This window comes from Vidua macroura, chromosome Z (genome assembly GCF_024509145.1).
Source record: "Vidua macroura isolate BioBank_ID:100142 chromosome Z, ASM2450914v1, whole genome shotgun sequence".
Taxonomy (NCBI): Eukaryota; Metazoa; Chordata; class Aves; order Passeriformes; family Viduidae; genus Vidua; species Vidua macroura.
This window is the reverse complement of record NC_071611.1, coordinates 82,379,866-82,399,064: the sequence shown is the minus strand read 5'-3', so window position 1 is coordinate 82,399,064 and position 19,199 is coordinate 82,379,866. Positions and strand designations below refer to the sequence as shown.

The following is a 19,199-nucleotide window of genomic DNA, read 5'->3' as shown; positions in this document are numbered from 1 at the left end:
AGGCAAGAACTCACCAATGACCTCTGCAGACACACCAAACTGTTTCTTTCAAAAGTTGCTCTATAACCTTATTTAGCTATTCTTCTCCCAAAATACCAGCAGCAAATGTGCCAGCTGTGTCCTGGGGATGCTGCCTGTCACAAAGGGCAGCACGTAGTCCCTGTACTTATTTCTTGCCTCTAGGGATCTGATCCTGTGCTTATTCTAAGTGCCTTCTGACTTGGATGGTTCTCCTGTGGTTCTGCAACGTTTTGCATGAAGAGGTTAAGGCACAATCATAAAAAATGATGATGATGATGACAATGGTGATGATGATGTTATGCTCACCTACATAACATACATAGGTGATTTGCAGTTGTCTGCCTTCTGCTGGAGCTCCCACTGAGTTTTGGGCTGCGATTCCTGAAGGAGGGAATGTCATGGACACCTGTGTCACCACCTGTCTCACAACACTGAGCAGCCACAAGTCAATTCATCAGGAATGAATTGCCACTGTGGTATACACAGTGACTTAAAATTGATTTAACGAGAAAATTCCCCCCCAGAAATGTCTCCACAAAACAGGAATAGTTAATCTCATCGGCTGTATTAAACCCAAAGTTGTTTGCCAGATATTCAGGACTTAGAAGGGCAGTGATGTGCAGCGTGTATTTCAAAATTTTCCTGCTTTATCAGATAACTGTATCTTAGCTGAATATTACAAATACCTTTCAAGTAGCCAAGTTATACTCTGTGCCTCGAAGAGCAATTAGATCAGCAAAAGTGAGTAAAGTCACAGAGAAGAGACTGGTTCAGTTCTGCTTCTCAAACAATCTGCAAGAGGAGACACAGAGGTGCATTCTTAGTGAAACTGGGCTTTTTCCCCAGAAGTTATTGCAGCACTTCTTCAACAGCTTTACTACATTGTTTTGTGTTTGATAGATTACTTTGATATGAAAACGCAAATAGTGATTTAGTGACAAATAAACATATTTGTTTATTTATTATATACAAAACCAGGCATAAAAATGGTATTATAACAACTTTTCCTCCATTGCTTTAGTCAGATTTTATTACGTTTACATTAACAGTACTTTTTCCAAAGTGTTTCTTAGGATAGAGGCCTAAATTTTACATTATTTCTAAACTAGATTTTCTAAATTTTTGTTGTTGTTGTTGTTGTTGTTGTTGTTGTTGCGCAGATGATTGACAACTCGCTGCCCTGCCCCCCAAATTCCCAGGGTCACTTCTGGGTTTGGGACTCAGCAATTCCACTGTTGTGGAACACAACACAATGCATTTCCCTGCTTATGACAGCTTTGAGCACCTTGCACTGGACTAGTTCCCAGAGGAATAATTTCAGGTTAAATGTAGGCTAACTGGGGCAAATTATCTCTGCTGATACAGGACCACAACTTTCCCCTATAGCTCTACAGCAAGGTCCTCGAAGCCCATCCTGGCAACACTTGGGAATGTGTTTTTATAAATGAATCCTCCGGAATTAAAATACAATAAAATGAAGGTTAGGATATAAAATAAAGTAAAACAGAGTGCTTGTCTGTATGTTCTTTTCCTCAGAGCCCTATGGAATAAATTACATCCACGGATCCCTTTACATCTGTTTGCACATATAACTCGATCGTGTTCATACATATGAATTTGGCCTAGAATTCCTTCTTTTAAAAGCACAAGCAAGCCCTTCTTTAATGTTGATAATGAAGAATTTTAAAAAATAATCCCATATGGATACATAGATACATTTGGATGTATTAGATAGTATATACATTCGTATATATGTTGTAGACATTTAAAGCAAGAAAAAGTAGGTTGTCCTAGTATGAGAATGATCAGTGATAAGTAATAAAGATAATATAATGGAGAGAACTAAATCATGCTTGAACAATAAAGGACAGAGTGATGATTATACAAAGAGCATTCACTGTAGTGACCAGGAATATTAGACTCCTTTTAATTCCTATAGATTGCTGTGCAATGACATATTCAACATTTTCAGCTGAGGAAAAGTGCCTGCATGTCTAGGAGAAAATGATGTAGTCAAAGAAAACCCTCTCTTTCTTTCTTTCTTTATAAATAAAATTCAACTCCTGTAATTTATTTTTCCCGTGTGTCTCAGGTGACCTGGTGGAACAGACGATGTGTGATCATTCGTGATTTGTGCAAAAGCTTTATTAAAGTACAAATTACGTCAGCTGGGACAAAAGCCTGCAACTTTATCTTGGCAAAGGTGGGTCCTTGCTGTAGGATTTCATCGTGATGTACGGCGTGCTTGTTCTGGAAGGCTCCAGCTCCTCACTGAGTGTCAGATGCCTGCACGCTCCCCTGGGTGGCAGCTTGCTGCTCTCCCTGGTTTGGCTGCCTTGCCCTTTGCTCCCACGGTATTCCGTGGAATTTTGCACAGGAGCTGATGCGCTGCCTCGGCGCTGGCTGGGAGGAGCCCGGGGGCAGGTGAGGACGCATCCACAGGGGCAGGTGAGTGCCCGGCCGGGTGGGCACGAGGCCGGTCACACATTCCAGGCGCTGCCCAAGCCCTGCCCAACGCCTGGCCTTGATGTGCCGGGCTCAGATTTCACTGTGTGAAGGCGCCGGGCAAACGAGGCCAATTCCAGCAGGGTCTGTGTATCTGTTTGTGTTTTTCTAATACAAAATTGTCCGCTGACAAGATGAGGGCCTTGCAACCCTGCACGGGCCCGTAGTTCCTGCAAATAATACACAAAACCACAGGTGCTGACACAGATCACGCAGGAAATATTTTCTAACTCATTCTGTGCCTTTTACAGCATTACTGAATATTGTAACTTCCACATTTTTATTCCTTTTTCTTTTTTACTCATGAGACGCAGTAAAGCAAAAGAGAGCGAAAGCTACATATGCAAAATATGTTTTCAAACGAAAGAGTTCCAAGGCTTTTCCCGAAAGAACCCTAAGAGGAAGTTTAAGTCGCTAAATTAAAGGTGCAGCGCGCTGTAGTTGGGTAGAAATTTCCATACTGGCGTGTTTTATGTGAAACAATTCTGGACGCCAGCTCCCCGGCCAAAGTTTATTGGCTATAATGAAGCTGCGCAGGTACCGCTGTGCAGGAGCCAGCACCTGCTGCCGTGGGCTGGGAGCACGCCCGCCGCACTCCCGGAGGTTTTCCTTTCGCCGCCCTCTCTCTCTCGCCCCCTCTGCCCCGCGCTGCAGCCGCCAGCTGGGCTCTGTAAGTGGCCCCACTTGCGGCAAGGCGAGCCCCGGCGCACGGCGGGGGCCCCGCAGCCCGTGCCGGGCGCTCTCTGCGCGCACCGCGGTGCCCAAGGACGCGCGGGGTTGGGGTTCCCCCGGGGTGACACCCGGGGCGCTCCCCCGCGCCTTTATGGGCGTGAATTTCGGGTTAAAAGCGGCAGGTTTCTGGTGTTTCTCTCGGGTTTCTCTGCTGCCTTTTGCTTTAATTCTTCCGCCGCAGCTCGAGAGCGAAGTTAAGCGGCTCCGGAGGCCGCGCTCGCCCGGCCCTGCCGCTTTCCAAGATTTTCGCTCGAAGAATGGAAAAGGCGGAAACTATCGAGAAACCACGGGGCAGCCCCAAATCACCCCGCGGCTCCCGGCCCGGCCCGGCCAGCGCTGCGCTGCCCGCGGGGTCCTCCGCCCGACCCCTGCTCCGCATCCCGGAGGGATGGAGGGATGGAGGGATTTGGGATGGAGGGATGGGGGGAAGGAGGGATGGGGGATGGAGGGATGGAGGGATGGAGGATGGAGGATGGAGGGATGGAGGGATTTGGGATGGAGGGATGGGGAATGGAGGGATGGGGGACGGAGGGATGCAGGGATGGGGGGAAGGAGGGATGAAGGATGGAGGATGGAGGGATGGGGGATGGAGGGATGGGGGACGGAGGGATGCAGGGATGGGGGAAGGAGGGATGGAGGAAGGAGGGATGGGGGATGGAGGATGGAGGGATGGAGGGATGGAGGGATGGAGGAAGGAGGGATGGAGGGATGGAGGAAGGAGGGATGGGGGATGGAGGATGGAGGGATGGAGGATGGAGGGATGGAGGAAGGAGGGATGGGGGATAGAGGAATGGGGGATGGAGGGATGGAGGGATAGAGAGCGGAGGGATGCGGGGATGGGGGGAAGGGTGGCGGGGGGCAGGGACCCGGGCGCTGCGGCGGCGGCGACTTTGCTCTTTAAATCGCTCTCCAAAGCGGATTTACGGCTGATCCCCCACGTCAGCGCCCGGGGGGCCGCTCGCCGCCGCCGCCGGTGCCTGGGGCGGTGGGAGGCGGCGCGGGGCGGGGCGGGGCGGGGGCCGGGGGACACTCGGGCGGGGCGCGGGGCCGGGGCCGCCCCGTCGGTGCGTGCCGGAGCCCATGAATTGCTCCGTGAGCGCCCGGCGAGGCTGCGCCGCGGCCGCGGGCTCCGGGCACGATGCAGAAGAGCGTGCGGTACAACGAGGGGCACGCCCTGTACCTGGCGCTGCTGGCCCGCAAGGAGGGCACCAAGCGCGGCTACCTCAGCAAGAAGACGGCGGAGACCAACCGCTGGCACGAGAAGTGGTTCGCCCTCTACCAAAACGTGCTCTTCTACTTCGAGGGCGAGCAGAGCGCCCGCCCCGCCGGCATGTACATGCTGGAGGGCTGCAACTGCGAGCGGGTGCCCGCTCCCAAGGGATGCGCGGCGGGCAGCGCCAAGGATGCCGCGCTGGACAAGCAGGTACCGCCCCGCGGGTGGAGGGCAGGCGGGGAGGGACAGCCGGGCGCTCGGGCCGCCCCCTCGCACCCCCGGCGGTGCCGCCCCCGGCCCGGCCCCGCCAGGAGCTCCTGCGGCTGCCGGGGCGCGGGCGGGAGCTGCAGGCGCTGGCAGAGTGGCGGAGCCGGGGAGGAGGGGGGGGGGGGGGGGTCCTTGAGTCCTCACTGGTGACTCTTCGTTCCTCCCTGGCCCTTCTGTCCCCACCCCCAGGGACGGCACGCCGAGTTCCAGTGAGGTGCCTCTCTCACAAGGCAGGTGTTCAGTCCTCTCGATGCCGACAGCCCCTGCCGTGCAGCTGTGGATTTCTCAGCAAACTCAGCACGGCGAGGCTGCGAGGGGCCCAAAGTCCCAAAGCAGCACAGGGGCACTCTGAGGAGGCACTGAGCCCTTCCCTGTGGGGCTGCTGCCTCTCCCAGCGATAGCTCTGGTGGGGGAAACAGGCTCTCGGTCCCCCCCGGGGACGCGTGTGGCAGCCGGGCAGGTGGCTGGGCGGCCCGGGCGAGCCCGTGCCCTGATTGCAGCCTGCCACATCCCACGGGAGCGGGAGGGTTCCTTGCCAGGCAGGTGTGGCGAGGCCGGCCGTGCCCGAGGTGGGGATGGTGGCACGGCGCCCGAGCCGGGTCTGGCCCGGCTGCCGTGGGGCGGGGACCGCCGAGGGCTCGGGTGGGACTCCTTCCCCGCGAACTGCCAAATTCCTGCCCTCCTCCTGCCCCTGCCGGCGCCAGCTGATCCTCCCCAAGCTGATCTGTGTGACATGCGTGTGTCAGAGCAGCGAGTGGTTAAATACTCCCGTGCATTACATAACCGGCGAGGAAAGGACGCTGTGGTTGCTCGGCGTGGATGGAGATCGGGTGTCTTACCCACACACCTCCTGCTGCCTCATCTGAATTCTTGATCTTGTCTGAAATGTGTTCCGATCTGGTCCTGGCGTGCTCGGGTGCCTTTCTCCCCGCACGGGAGCAGCCCGGCGGCTGCCGGACTGGTTTGGGGAAGTTTGGGTGGCTGTAGGAGCGTGGCTTCGGGCTGGCTGCAGGTGCTTCCTCACGCTCGTGAGAAAGTGACACAGACCGCAGCCATGTCCTGAAACCCAGCTCCTCTCTGAGCTCTCCTGGAGTGCTAACTTTGCAAGGAGAGCTCAGAGCCTCGTCTTATATTTGTGCCTTTCCACCCCACCTATAAATAATCCCTGTGTGCTCAGGCAGCCTCCGGGTGTTTCACGGTTAAGTGAGCAAACTTTGGGGAGCTGGGATGGTTGTAGTTCTGTCATATTCACCCTCCAATTCTTGCTTATTGCTTTGAGGCATGTTTTTATAGCGTTATAAATGGAGCACTGGAGGATCCCCAGATGATATTAAACATGGATGTTGCCCTGCCTTCTTTACATTGGCTTACTACACTTATTTATCAGCGGGGTTGTTAAATTACAGCTTGACTGAGAGAGCTGCCTGAAAACAAATCCCTTCCATGTCTGTTCTCTGGGAGCCTTAAGTTGTGCTTTTACAGTGATGAATGAGTTGTTCATAATTACATCTAGTAATAATTACAGGGCAGGAAGCCGAGCTTTTATTGCTTCAGACATCAACTATGTTGGTGCTTTCAAGAATAGCAGACTGCTATTAAAGGGGCAGAAGAATGCTGTCTTTTTTTTTTTTTTTTTTTTTTTCATGGGATGCTCGTTTCAATTTTCAAGAGAGATCATCAGGAAATATCCTTTTCTGTTCACCTTTTGCTTGATCCCAAGCTTTGTTCAAAGCTTTTGAGTGTCAGTAGCTTTTACAGATGTTTAATCATTGAAGTGCACCCTTGTTTGTATATACCCATACAGGCAAAAATCTTTGCTGAGGTGTACAGGAAATTCCCAATTCCCTCAGTGACCAAAACTGATCCAAGGCAAGAAAAAAAAAAAAAAAAAAAAAAAAAGATTTGAAAATTAAGCAGTCTCTTTCATTGAGAAAATGTGCTCACATTCTTAAAGGTGTAAAGCAATAAGCAATAAGCCGCGAACCTTCAGTTTATTAACAGAGGCAGGCAAACTTTAATCAGATGATAACAAAAAGTCGATATTGCACATGCTAACTCCTGGCAGTGAAAAAATACTGCATAGATTTAATTTGCTTTGATTTCGCCAAACAAATGTATTAATGGAATGGAAAAAAAAAATGAGAAGCTCTGTGGCTGTTTTGAAGAATCAGATCTCTCTTCTGCAAAGGAGGAACAAAAGACAAAATTTTTCTCCTTTAGTCTGGGTTTTATTTACCTGACTAACTCAGATATTAGAGTGGTGTGTGCTACAGAATTACACAAATGAGGGAGAGAAAGAGGAATTAATCACATGAGAGAGCTTCCTCAGCATACCTTGAGTGGATATTTGAAAAAGCAATGCATTTGCTCCAAGTTACATAATAAAGATTATGGAAAATGCTTGGAGGACAAATAGATTTTGTTTTCCTTATCTTGCAGATCCTCTCAGTGTTGGTTTTCAGTTGTTTGGGCATGGATTGTCAGGTCATGTGCCTCGTGAAACTCTGTAAATTGTCAGAGCTGAGTGGGACGAGTGCTGGGCTGTGCTGTCCTGCGCAGGACACAGAATTTTGGCCATCAGGTGTGTCCAGGTGTGGTGTCCCCTCTCCCAGCCAGCCCAGCTGCTGGACAGTGACACGTTCCACCCTGCTGGGGACGTTAAGGTGTGACAGGAAGATGCCAAATGCCTTCATAAGATTTGTTCTGGTTTTGCAGCATTAAGGGTTTGAGAAACAACTGCAATGGCAGAATGCACTTATTTTGCCTTTTCCATTACCATATTAGTATGGTTTTTTTTCCCTTCAGAGGGATATTTGCTTCAAAGAAAAATCTGTTGAAAGTACAGAACCTGTTTTAATAATGACTGCACAAAGAGTGAATCGACTGATATTCTGGAAATGTGTGATCAAATTGGGTATGCTGCATATTCTAAATGATCTGCAGAGGGAATTCTTGTTTTTAAAGAAAAGTGTTTTGATCTCCCTCAGATTTTAGAAGAGTTTTCCTAAACACCAAACAGGTGTTGCTGCACACTCTGATTTCACATTTCAGGCCAAAAAAGAAGACATAGATTTATTGAAAGAATAACAAGGTGGAAGAGGCTGAGTTTCGAATCAGCAAATTAGGGCATGTAAATACCACATGCAGATAGCTTCTGATTTTAGTTAAACTGCTTCTTCCCAGGGGAATTGAGGGTTGTAAACAAGTGCAGGTCACAGTAAGTCCTTAACTGTGGCACTGAGAGTGAGAGTGTGGCAATGAGAATAGATTTCAGCTTTTCTTTCAGAAACTCTGGAAAGAGAATGGCTGGCTCTGTCTCAGTGAAGGGTCAGTCTCTTTCAAAAGTAAAGCAAAATGCCCCAAATCATGCTTTTTGCAGTGCTTCACAGAAGGCTGGCACTCATTATCCAGCAAGTTCACAGATACTTTTAAAAATACTACTGGAAACAAGTGATCAGAGGAATGTAAATATTAACATTATTATTATTGTCCGCGTTGGGAGGAGGCCCGTGTGTTTAGTTTCTTTCATAACTGTGCATTGAATACATGGAAATGTTCTGATACTGTTATTAATAAATGTCTCAGAGTATTTAAGGTTGTAAATGTTGCATGATTGGAGCAGAGACATTCTTTGTATCTTGCCTGCAATAATCTTCCTGCCACTTAGCAAAATTAAATGCAGTATTAGGTCCGTGTCCCCACAGATTAACAGAATCCAATAATTTGAATTTTTTTTCTGCCTGCTGCAGCTCTGGTTTTGTGGAATGATTTTGTGGATCCTCTCTGTTTTACACTTACTGCTTGGCACATGCCACCAACAGCTTTTGCTGTACCTTCAGCTACTTTAGTTATGTTTAACCAAGCAACAGCACTTAAAAGACATTTTTTAATGAGGATGAACTTAATTAAAAGTTATTCCATTTTTTTGGGCAACACCCGCCCCCCCCCCCGGAGTTGCTCAGCATCCTGTGCATGTTTAATGTTGTAGATGGCTGAGGGTTTTTTTGGCACCTTCAGGATTTTTATTGTCCATGAATCTTACTGCTTGCATGTGAGCAGGGAGTTCCCTGTGATGTTCCAGTGAAAGGTAGGCCAGAGACCACCACATTTAAAAAAAAAATTCAGGAGAAATTAAGAAATAACAGATGAATTTTTCTTCTCATCACCTGAGAAGAAATAAAAAGATGTGTTGTGCTTTTGTTTTCTCTAAAGTTTTGTGTTTTTAATGGATTACCTCCAGCAGAAAGAGTTAATTAGAAAAGATGGCCATTAGTGCTCTTGGGGTTAATGTTTCTGTAAGATCTTCTCATGGCAGAGTCTCTAAATGGTTCTTGTGTGAAGACAGATTTGGGGTAACCTGCTCTTGGTCACTTTCCCAGGTTGCCCCTGTCCCCCTGCTGTCCCTCAGTCACTGTCATGGGACATCAGAGCTCGTGGGCACATTCCCCAGAGACTTCAGACTCTTCTGCTCTGTGTTTGAGGGGCAGCAGAACACGAGTCACTGGCACTGTGCTTCATGCAAGCTGCAGCCAAGGGGTGGCCTCTTTCTCCTTGTGAAGAAATGAAAAGCGAATTTACGGCGTCCCCTGTGACCGAAGGCGACAGGTGGGAAATAAATGCAAAAATCAATAAAACCCCCAAACAAGCGAGCAAACTAAAAAGAACCCAACCCAAACCATCAACCAAACAAACAAGCAAAACCCCCCCTGTGATCCATCCAGGGACTGAGCTCTGCTCTTTGATAAATGTTTTGTGTTTGCTCAGCAGTGAGCACACTTCGTGAATAAGGAGAAGAAGATCTCACAGCCATATTTATTTGCAGTTTTGCCAAAATTTAGGCGTTTCCTCCTAACTTTTGAAAATGTATGTTTCTTCTTTCGTGTTACCAAAAGGGTTGTTTGTAACTGTGCATGTGTGGGGAACCTACACAGCTGATAATCAAATTACAGCTAGGCTTTTTTTTTTTTTTTTTTTTTTTTTTTTTGACATGCCTCCTCAAAGGTTAGTTGAATCCGCACAGACATAGCTTGGAGAACATTGATGACATTTAATAGTTTATTATTTAACCTTTGGCAACCTTCATGCACGTCAAGTGGTTTTGGCCAGGAACCTGAGCCTGATCCATTTTGGTTTCTGGTCTATGACTTTTGGTCCCCCTTGAGGGTGAAAGGCAGTAAGAGACCTCACCTGAATGTCTGAGAGTAATTAAAAGGACTGAAGGTAATGAGATCAGATTTTGGTGAGACAAAGTTTTATTGGATAGAAAACATGGACTGAGGTCCTCAGCTTTTCCCTGCGAGGCATTGTAGGATCCTGAAATATTACAGTGTGCTCTAACAGAAGTGCATAACCTGTAATTAAGTTATTGGATGATAATTAGATCCCAAGACAGATGACATTTGGCAAGGGCTTGTTTGTGGAGTTGCTGGGAAATGCTTTTGGCCAACAGGTGAAATGTCAGAGATTGGAAGCACGGGTTAGACCTCACTTGAAAATGCAAAATCCCAGAGCCCGAAGACCGAAAATGTCACTCAGTCACTTCGTTGTAGGAATGATATCTGATAGTCACAGTCCCAGCCTCAAACCAGAAGCTCCTGCTGCAGGGCAGCTCATGGTGGGGATGAGAACCCTCAAATAAATTTCAGAAAAAGCACTCTAACAGTTTAACGGGAATTTCATTCTTCCACCTGTCTTGCAGCCAGTGCTGCTGCTCATTTCATTTTGTCTCCTTTATTGATGGAGTGGCATCGATTTGGCCTTATCTGTTTAGTTCCTCAAACATGCCAGGAGATCTAAAGAAAGCAAATTCTGAGCACAGAAATAGCAACTCAGTCCCTAATTACTGAATAATTGCACTTCATTTATCTTAATTTACCTTGATTTAACTTTTAAACTAGTTTTTTTTTTTCCCCCCCCACTGTTTTTTTGGGCAGGGTTTGTCAGGGTGGAGAACAGTCCTGGTGCAGGTGGGGCTGTGGGTCAGCAGCTGCCTGCCCCTGTCCCTGCAGGAGCATGAGATTTTGGGGAGCACCTCTTCCCAGTTCTTTCTGTGTACCAGTCATTACTGATTGAGGGATGGGTTTTTTTAACACTGTGCCTCTGCTCTAAATGTGTAGGAACATATGCTTCCAATTGAGCTTCCAAAATTTTTTTTTTTTTTTTTTGATTTACCAATCCCGCAAGGTTTTCTGTTTGAGCTGCAGAATCAGTATTTATAGAAGCAGAGGCTTCCCCAAGTCAGTCCAGCCATTTCAGTTTCCTTTGGTGTTTGCCATGAGCTCAGAACCAACTGAGTTTTTTTTTGGAAGTGTTATAAACTGCCAATTCTGAACTGAGCTCTATTACAATTTTTAATTTTACTTCTGGAAGGGTTTATTTTGGTGTTTTGGTTTTTTTTTTTTTTTTCTTTGTGGTAGATCTGATCAGCTCCACTACATCTTAAAAAAAAAAAGGTTGCATTTTAAGAGGTAAATGCTGTAACTATTGAAAAAAATCTGGAATTATATTGTCTCCTTTTTGCTCATGGTGCTGTGGAACTGTGACTTTTGTCCATTTTTTTGCCTTCTGAGATTTTTGAGTGTGATATAATATCTGAGCAACAGAAATGATCTGATTAATTATTCTGCAGGCTTGAACTGGTGTGATTCAAGTTCTTGAATTACTGCAAGATTTCCACTGCACTGCACCGTGCCCTTTGCAATCATTCAAGCTCAGCAAGCTCACTGAATTGCTTTAATTCATTGCATTTAGTTCATTATGCTGCATTTTTAAGATGCTGTGCCTCTATCTGGCATTCTGTGAGTAAATTTCTGGCTGTCTCTAGATGTCTGTACCTGTGCAGAGGTGGGGGGGACAGGGGAGTGCAGGACAGGTGCTGCTGGCAGGGTTTTGGGAGCCCCACCTGAGCTGGTTCCAGGGAAGTCCTGGCCAGTGGGGCCAGTTCTGGGGAATTGGCCACCCCATCCCAAACCGGGTGTTTGCCTCTGTTCTGACATTCCCCGTGCTGGATCCTGAACCACACCACACTACTGGTGTTTCCTCTCTTGTGAAAAACGAGTTTCGCTACTCAAAAATTTTTTAATGAAAGTTTAGTAGGGGATAAAAGGGACAGTATCCAGTGCTGGGGTGCCTTGCCAAAATGCCAGAAGCACACCATTAGCTTAAAAAAATTTCCCCATGTACTTCTCATTACAGTGGTTAAATACATATTAATGAGAGTTACGCATATTCAAACATTTCAGTGAGTTTAGATGTTCCAGGAATTTCTTTTGCTTGGTTTTAACCTTTGACTGGTCTGCATGCCATCCTGTAGATTAAATCAATATATTTTATTCCTTCTTGAGGCTCCATTCTGTTGTTTTGACACTGCTTGATAACTGGAGGGTGGGTAGTAAATTTTTCCCTTGGTGTCCTGGTTTTTGTCACTGTAATCTCATCATTCAGATAATGTAGTCTACATAAATGTGAGAAACAACATAGCTATTTCACACTATTGTTTGAGTTACTTACACAAATAAAAGCATTTTAACATTACATGGTGTCTATTTTAATATTATGCTAAGGCCTAAGATATAGTACATATTTATCACACTACTATTTCTATAAGTTATACATATTATATATATATATATACAAATACACGTATACATACATATATACATACATATATATGTATATATAAGCTGGCAGATCACATATATTTATCTTAATTTACCTTGATTTATATATATACACCAAAAAGCAGTTAACAGGAATTACAAATAGTACTATGTCAGAATATTTGTGATCAGTTACAACTTGCAAAAGGCAATACATAAATGTGAAAGCCAATAACTATATTTGTCATTCATAACACTCTGATGTCTCAGGACTATGCTGGGTCCTCACCTGTTGGAAATTTAGGATGGCTGCAGGTGACCACAGTTTCTGTTCCTTTCTGATTTCTCTTCACCTCCTCTGCCTTGCACAGGTTATTTTTTTAATATTCTTCTCTGGAATTGTGGGGATCATGTTCAACACCTTTGACAGGATGTCTCTGATGCCCTCCAGAATGGAGTCAGAATTTATTTTTAACCCTGTGCATTCATGGGGGATCAGGCATGACAAGAAAATTGCAACCTTCTTTTGCACTAGTCATGTTCTCTTCAATTTGGTGCTCACAGAACAATTTCAGTGAACTACTAAAAATGCTTCCTCCTAATAAATCTGCTGGGGAGAACTAAAATTGTGTAGGCCAACTGCAAAGGTCTCTTGAGAGAACGGTGGAAAAGAAGTGAGGGAGGAGTGGAGGGCTCCAGCAGGGACACCTGTGCAGTACCAGCTCTGTCTTGCAGGTGTTTTGTGTGCAGGTGAAGGGAACAGCAGTGCTGATGGCCCTGGGGTGATCCATGCAGGAGCTGATCACCAGTTGATAATCAATTGCATTTGACTTCTGAAGCATTGTGTCCTGTTCTGAGAGCTTGGTCAGGAGCAGCGGGCGAGGGAGGGCTCCTGGGGTGGAACTGAGCCCTGTGTGTGAGATTTTTCCCGATTTTTATGTTGATTTTGTGTCACTGAGGTCTTGCAGTTGCGCTTTCTTGGCCCAACACGTACATGATGGCTGAGAGAAAACAGCAGGGCCCCCTTTCTCGTAAAGTACGCAGGAAGGAATTGTGGTTGTGATTAATAATGGCAATTAATGCTTGTTTTGGGGACCCAGCTTGGCTCAGGAGGGAGGCATGCTGGGAGGCAGAACCAATCCCTGTGAACGGAGTGGCTGAAATATAAAAGTGCCGCTTGAACACCAAAGATCAATGGCTGTATCTCACCAGGCATCCAAGCTGAGTTGCATCAGACCTGCTGGGGTTTGTGCTGACCATTGTTGCAGCAATTCCTTCTTACCCCACTGGCTGTTGTGAAAATAAATGCATTAATTGTAGGGGAGCGATGAATGATGTGATGACAGGAGTCACAGGACATGGTGTGAGAATTTCTGAACTCTGCTGATCAGTGCGCAGGAGATGTGCATCAGAACAGGTCTCACCTGCGTGTGGTGGCTGGGGCAGGGTCTGCTGAGAGGAGAAAGCTCCCAAAAAGGGCTGCAGTCACTGTGTTTGCACACCTGGGACTTGAATGCACGCTGCACCAGGCAGCCTCAAAGACAGCGCTCCTGTACCTGCCTTTGCAACCTAATGCAAAGAAAGGAACCCCAAAAACAAAACCAAAGAAACAACCCACTAAAACCCCCAAACTGAACATGAAACTGACAAACAAAAGCTTTTGAGAAGTGGAGTTTTTGACCCACGGGAGCATCACCTGCTGGCCCCAGGGCAGCCCGGGCTCGCTGGTGTGCAGCGCTTCCAGCCCCAGGGTGCAGTGACCTGTGATGGATGAATGATGCCATGACTGACTCTCACAATTAACAGGCAAATATCATCTATACAGAAGAAATTAACAGGCAAATATCATCTATACTTTAAGAAAAGTTGTATAGATTTATAGCTATGTTTTAACCCCCTTGTGTTATCAGGGGCTGGCCTGGGTTTGGGACATCTGGGAGGGTTGGCTCATTACCGTGGCAACAGATGATCTCCAATTAAGATTTAAGGAAGGGATCTCCACCCCTGGGCAGCGAAGGAGGAGTCGATGGACAGAACTTTGGGAGGGGCTGAAGGGTTAAAAGGCGAAACCCCCATTGTGGGGGGAGCACATGGTGGGAAAAATCCTCTGCTCCCGGCGTTGTGATATTTTCTCTCTTCAGTCTTCTGTTGTGTTTTTGATAGGGTTTAATAAACCTTTCCAAATTTATTAAAAATGTGTAGCTATTTCTCACACCTGGGAGAGCTCTGCTGTCAGCAGGGTCACCCTGCCCAGAGCTGTCTGCACCCCTGGATGATGCTGGAGGTGTTTACAGACACAGGGTCTTGCCTGGGTGCTGCTCTGCATCCCTGTGGCTTTGGGCCAGCGAAGGGAGTGAGGCACGGCGGCCACTCTGAGACACCTCGATGCCTTAGGATATTAACTTTTATATTTTTAAATGATTTTGTGATCCTGCAGCTCTTTAGTGTATAACTCTCAGCTCCACATTCAGTGTCAGCTGCTGGTTCCCCATTTTGGGCAGACACAGCAATTCCTCTCCAGGCCTGGCAATCAAGGACACCTCACTGCCCCAGGGCCCAGAAATGCAAACAAAAGTGAGTTGTGAGGAGAAACTTGGGGTGAATGACTTCTTTAGCTGAAGCTGTAATTGGAGGATTAACACCCAATGTGCAAATGGACCAAGCTTACAAAGTTATGAAAACTCATGACCTGTTGTTCATTTTGGGTGCAGCCCTTGGGGGAGTTTGTCTGCCCAAAATGTACCTGAAGGCTTTTCAATAAATGTAACTGCTTTTTATTCTCTTAACTTTGTCTGGCCCCTGTTTTCAGTAACCAAAAAGCCATCAGCCTGACAAACTGAGAGGGATGCCAGGTGGTTCTGTGTGAAACAAATAGATATATTTACCTCCCATGAAAAGGAAGGGGGGAAAAGTAAAGTGTCTTCTCAGCACTGCTTCAAACACGTTTTCCTAAAGATCATTGACTTTCTGCAAAAGTGTCTTTGATTTTTTACATTTACTTTCACCTTTTCTGAGGGTGTTTGAGTGTGTATCTGACGTGTGTTCATTACCTGGGTGATCCAGAGCAGAAGGAAGCTTAGCTGGGCTATCTGTGTCCTGAGTTACTTGCCTCGTGAGCCCCTCTCACCCCGTGGCCTCCTGGTGAATCAGTTTCCTGTCTCTGCTGTAACTTCTGCAAACCAGCCTGAAATGTGGAATTCCATCCCATCTGCTGGCATGTGGGTGGCACCACCTGCACGGGGATGTTTGTTTATCCCTGCAGCCTTCCTCCTGCTCAGCTGTGGGTGACACAGGAGTGGCTCCCCCGAGGTGTCACCTGCAAGTTTCTGCACACAGCAACACCTGAGGAGTGCCAGGTCCCCTGTCCAGTGTCTGGGCTGTTCCTCCTCCAGTTCGTGGCTTCATTTTCCTCTGGGACCTGTTGGGTGCACCTTGCAGGTTTGTCCTTCCAGGCAAGAGGCTCTCCCTGGTCCTGCTGATCTCAGTTGTTCCACATTGTTTCAGGCAGCTGGGGTTTGATGCAGTTGGCTGCAATTTGTAAGAGTTTTTATTCCTACTACTTATTTTGTGAGTAAGTTATTTGTAATTGTAGCAGGTCCCCTTGATACCACTTGCATTAGAAGGGTGAATGTATGACTTTTTTAATAATTGACATTCCTCGCCAGGGTAATGTCAAGTGTTTGTTGACACATTTGCTCCCTCTTTGTGGTGTCCCCCTCTTTGACCTTTTCCCTCCAGCGTTTGTTTTGCTTCATGCACATTTCAAACTGCTTTTGGTGCATGTTCCTGGCCTGGTTTCTGCCCCACAAAGGTGAATGTGGTGGTTCCAGGCTGCCCCGTGTGCAGTGCTGGGAGCTCTGGGTCAGTCCCTGTGCTGCTCTCACCAGGAGCAGGACAGAAAGGGGCTCCAGCTGTGAGCAGGAGCAGAACAAGAACCTGTGCAGGGCTTTGTTCATCATTTGTGTCCTTTCCCATGGATTCTCCAACTCTTTGTGTCCTGCTGGTGCAGCTCCTTCAGCAGCTTCCAGGGCAACCACACTTTTATTTCTTGCTGTGAGCATTTCTTGCTCTCCAGAAAGAAGTTCTGACTTTCTGCTGCTGTTTTTAATGTGGGTGGAGAAGTGTAAGCAACCAAGTCCTCTTATTCTGAGCAGTGTAAGGCACCTCATCTTTTTGAATTGTGTTTTTCATCTTTGCTAACAAGTTTTGATATTTATACTTTCCCACCTTACAATAATGTCAGCGTTTGACAGCTACATGCAGTAAAAACAGACAATTTTTTTTTTTCTCTACAGCTACATGCAGTAAAAACAGACAATTTTTTTTTTTCTCTAAGTTACCGTGGTGTAATACAAAAAAAATCAGATTTTTTTAAATTCTTGAGTGACTCAGGAACACGAACCTGTTTGACTTTGAATCCATCCATATTCTTCAATGATTTCCTAGTGCAGCCCAGTGGCACCCAGGCTTTTTGCTTGAGTGAGCCTTGACAAGTGTGGAGTGGTCCCAGTGTCTGGGAGAGAGGTTCCTGAGGACTGGGAGAGGGCAGATATCTCCCAGATGTCATCCCTCACATCTCCAGGGATGGGCAGGACAGGGCAGGACCATCAGTCTCACTGCAGTCCCTGGGAAGGTGATGAGGAAAATCCTCCTGGGATACATTTCCACAGACATGGGGGTAAGAGTGGGGGACTTGGAGTGGTCAGTGGGATCCACAAAGGGAAAATCACGCCTGACCAGCGTGATAGCCTCCAGCAAGGATGTGGATTAAAACTCTCTGAATGACCAGGACAGTGAAAGATGATATTGAACCTTCACCCAGGACATTTAGTTCTAAGATGGGACTGCTGGCCCAGATAGTAGGAATTTTTTTTTTTTTTTTTTTTTTTTTTTTTGGTAAGGAAAACCAGCAAGGCTTCCCACTCTGCTTTTTTAAATTTTCCTCTGTGCTTGCTGTCAGGAAGTGGAATCACGTGTGAAAAGAAATATATATGCCAGGACATTGTTTCAAGTTGCTGTACAGCGATCAGTCTCATCTTCTTTCTGGAAGAAATTTACTATTGGCTCAGAACCATAACCAAAAAATTCAGAATTCTTATGAGTTTATTACAAAATAAAAAGATGAAAACTTTCTGTCTTTCTGTGCTTTGACCATGCTTTCTTTTCTTTAATGCACATGTTAGTGCACCATGTATGTGGCATGTATTTTCTGTTTCACTTCTTTTTTTTTTTTTTTTTTTTTTTTTTTTTTTTTTTTTTTTTTCTAGGGGAGTAAAAGAGGTTGTTTTCTTTTTTAATCGCTTCCCATCTGATTTGAATTTGAAGTAGTCATTCTGGCTTGGCTCACGTTTAAACTGTAGCAGGAAAAAATTGTGCAACTAGAATAAACTTAACTTTAAACTTTTATGCACTAATGAACAGAATGTGATATAACTGCTGCTAACTCAAGCTGAAGCCTTTTTTCCTTGTCTTGAGTTACTTGGAATATATCTGTAATTCAGTGGTTTTCTGCCTTTTGTATTCTCCTTGTGCTGAGCAGTAACAATATTTTTAAAAAATACCAAGTTCTGCTGCCCTGGGGAATGTAAAATAAATTCTTTGGGCTGTGTTATTGCAGAGGTGGAAGCACAGAGGGGGACGTGGTTGTTCAGCTTCGCGACGTTCAGACACTCTCGCGTCTCACCTTGGCTCCAGTGTGTGTCACTTCCTTACCCATTTTCTTTCCTATTTTTCCCTCACTCTTTCCTTGTCCCTGCTGTTCACTCAGGTGGCTTTTTATTTAATCTCTTCCCCCTGGGGTATATTTGGGGAATCCCTACCTGGTACTGAAGGTGCATCACGTATAAAGCTGGGACACCCCCTAGCACAGGCCAGCATTGTGAAGATTTGTTTATTCCTACTCCACTTACTTTCGTAAAATATATAAATGGTGTTTCTTACATCAAAGACATTAATTAAATGTCTGTCCTTTACCTGATGTAATTTCACAGCGGTGGATTATTTAATCTAAGTGACTTCAGTAGACTTTTCTAAATATATCAAGTGGGACCAGGTGCCTGATCTGCTTTAATACCATGTACCTTTTATTAAGGGTTGATCAGCTGCCATTTCCATTTATATTTCCTGATGTTCTTTCTTGATTCAAGGTTATTTTTAAGTCACCCAGGTCAGGAAGGATATGAGTGGGGTGGAGTGCTGAGGGAAGTGTGGATAATTAATGGAGAACATATTTGCAAGGGAGTTTTGAGAGCTTCCAAAGAACAGTATTCAAATGTGATTGACTCATTTGATTAAAAACACTTACTAGATTCAGGCTGCCCCCTTTGCCCTCTTAAAACCTCCCGAATCATGAACCCATCAAATTAATTATTACTAAGTAATACTTATCAATAGTAGTATCTAGTTCTGCATGTATTTTATGTATAACCTGCAGCGTCTGTTGTAGATTACTCATGTCATGAAAATGTCAGTATATGTTCATTTTTAGTTGTTATTTGGAAACTGGATTGTGTTAAATGTGCTTAGAGTACCAGCACTTTCCACGAGCTATTTGAGAAAAGCATGGTGCTGCTAAGGTAAAATTATGGAAAGTTTCAGCCTGGAATTATTGGCACCCTGTCTTGTTTTCAGCGTTGGGATCACAATGTGGCACAATAGAGTATGTCATAACATTGTTTCTTGGGGTGATTTTTTATTTTTTTTTTTTTTAAGTAAGGACTTAAAGGGCAACAACAAATTTAGTGAGATACTGGAAAGTCATTTTGTCAGTGAGGGCAGGCTTGGTTGTGGACAGTGTTTATATTGAATGTCTCATGGAATAAATTCTTATGGCAATAACTGTAAGTAGGCTACAATATCCTTCT

General features: G+C 45.8%; 1 protein-coding gene and 1 long non-coding RNA gene across 2 annotated transcripts in view; one reads left to right on the top strand and one right to left on the bottom strand.

Annotated features, from left to right (window-relative positions):
• Positions 1-1,649: 1,649 nt before the first annotated feature.
• LOC128822014 (uncharacterized) lies at positions 1,650-4,615 on the bottom strand. The gene is made up of 2 exons (XR_008441317.1): positions 4,481-4,615; positions 1,650-2,696 (listed from the first exon to the last, which is right to left on the bottom strand). It is a non-coding gene; the product is annotated as an uncharacterized LOC128822014 (long non-coding RNA).
• Positions 4,397-19,199, top strand: part of RASGRF2 (Ras protein specific guanine nucleotide releasing factor 2) — a 133,968-nt gene continuing 119,165 nt past the window's right edge. Inside the window, exon 1 of the mRNA XM_054003484.1 lies at positions 4,397-4,681. Coding sequence (XP_053859459.1) covers positions 4,397-4,681 — 285 coding nt within the window. The remainder of the gene's footprint in view (positions 4,682-19,199) is intronic.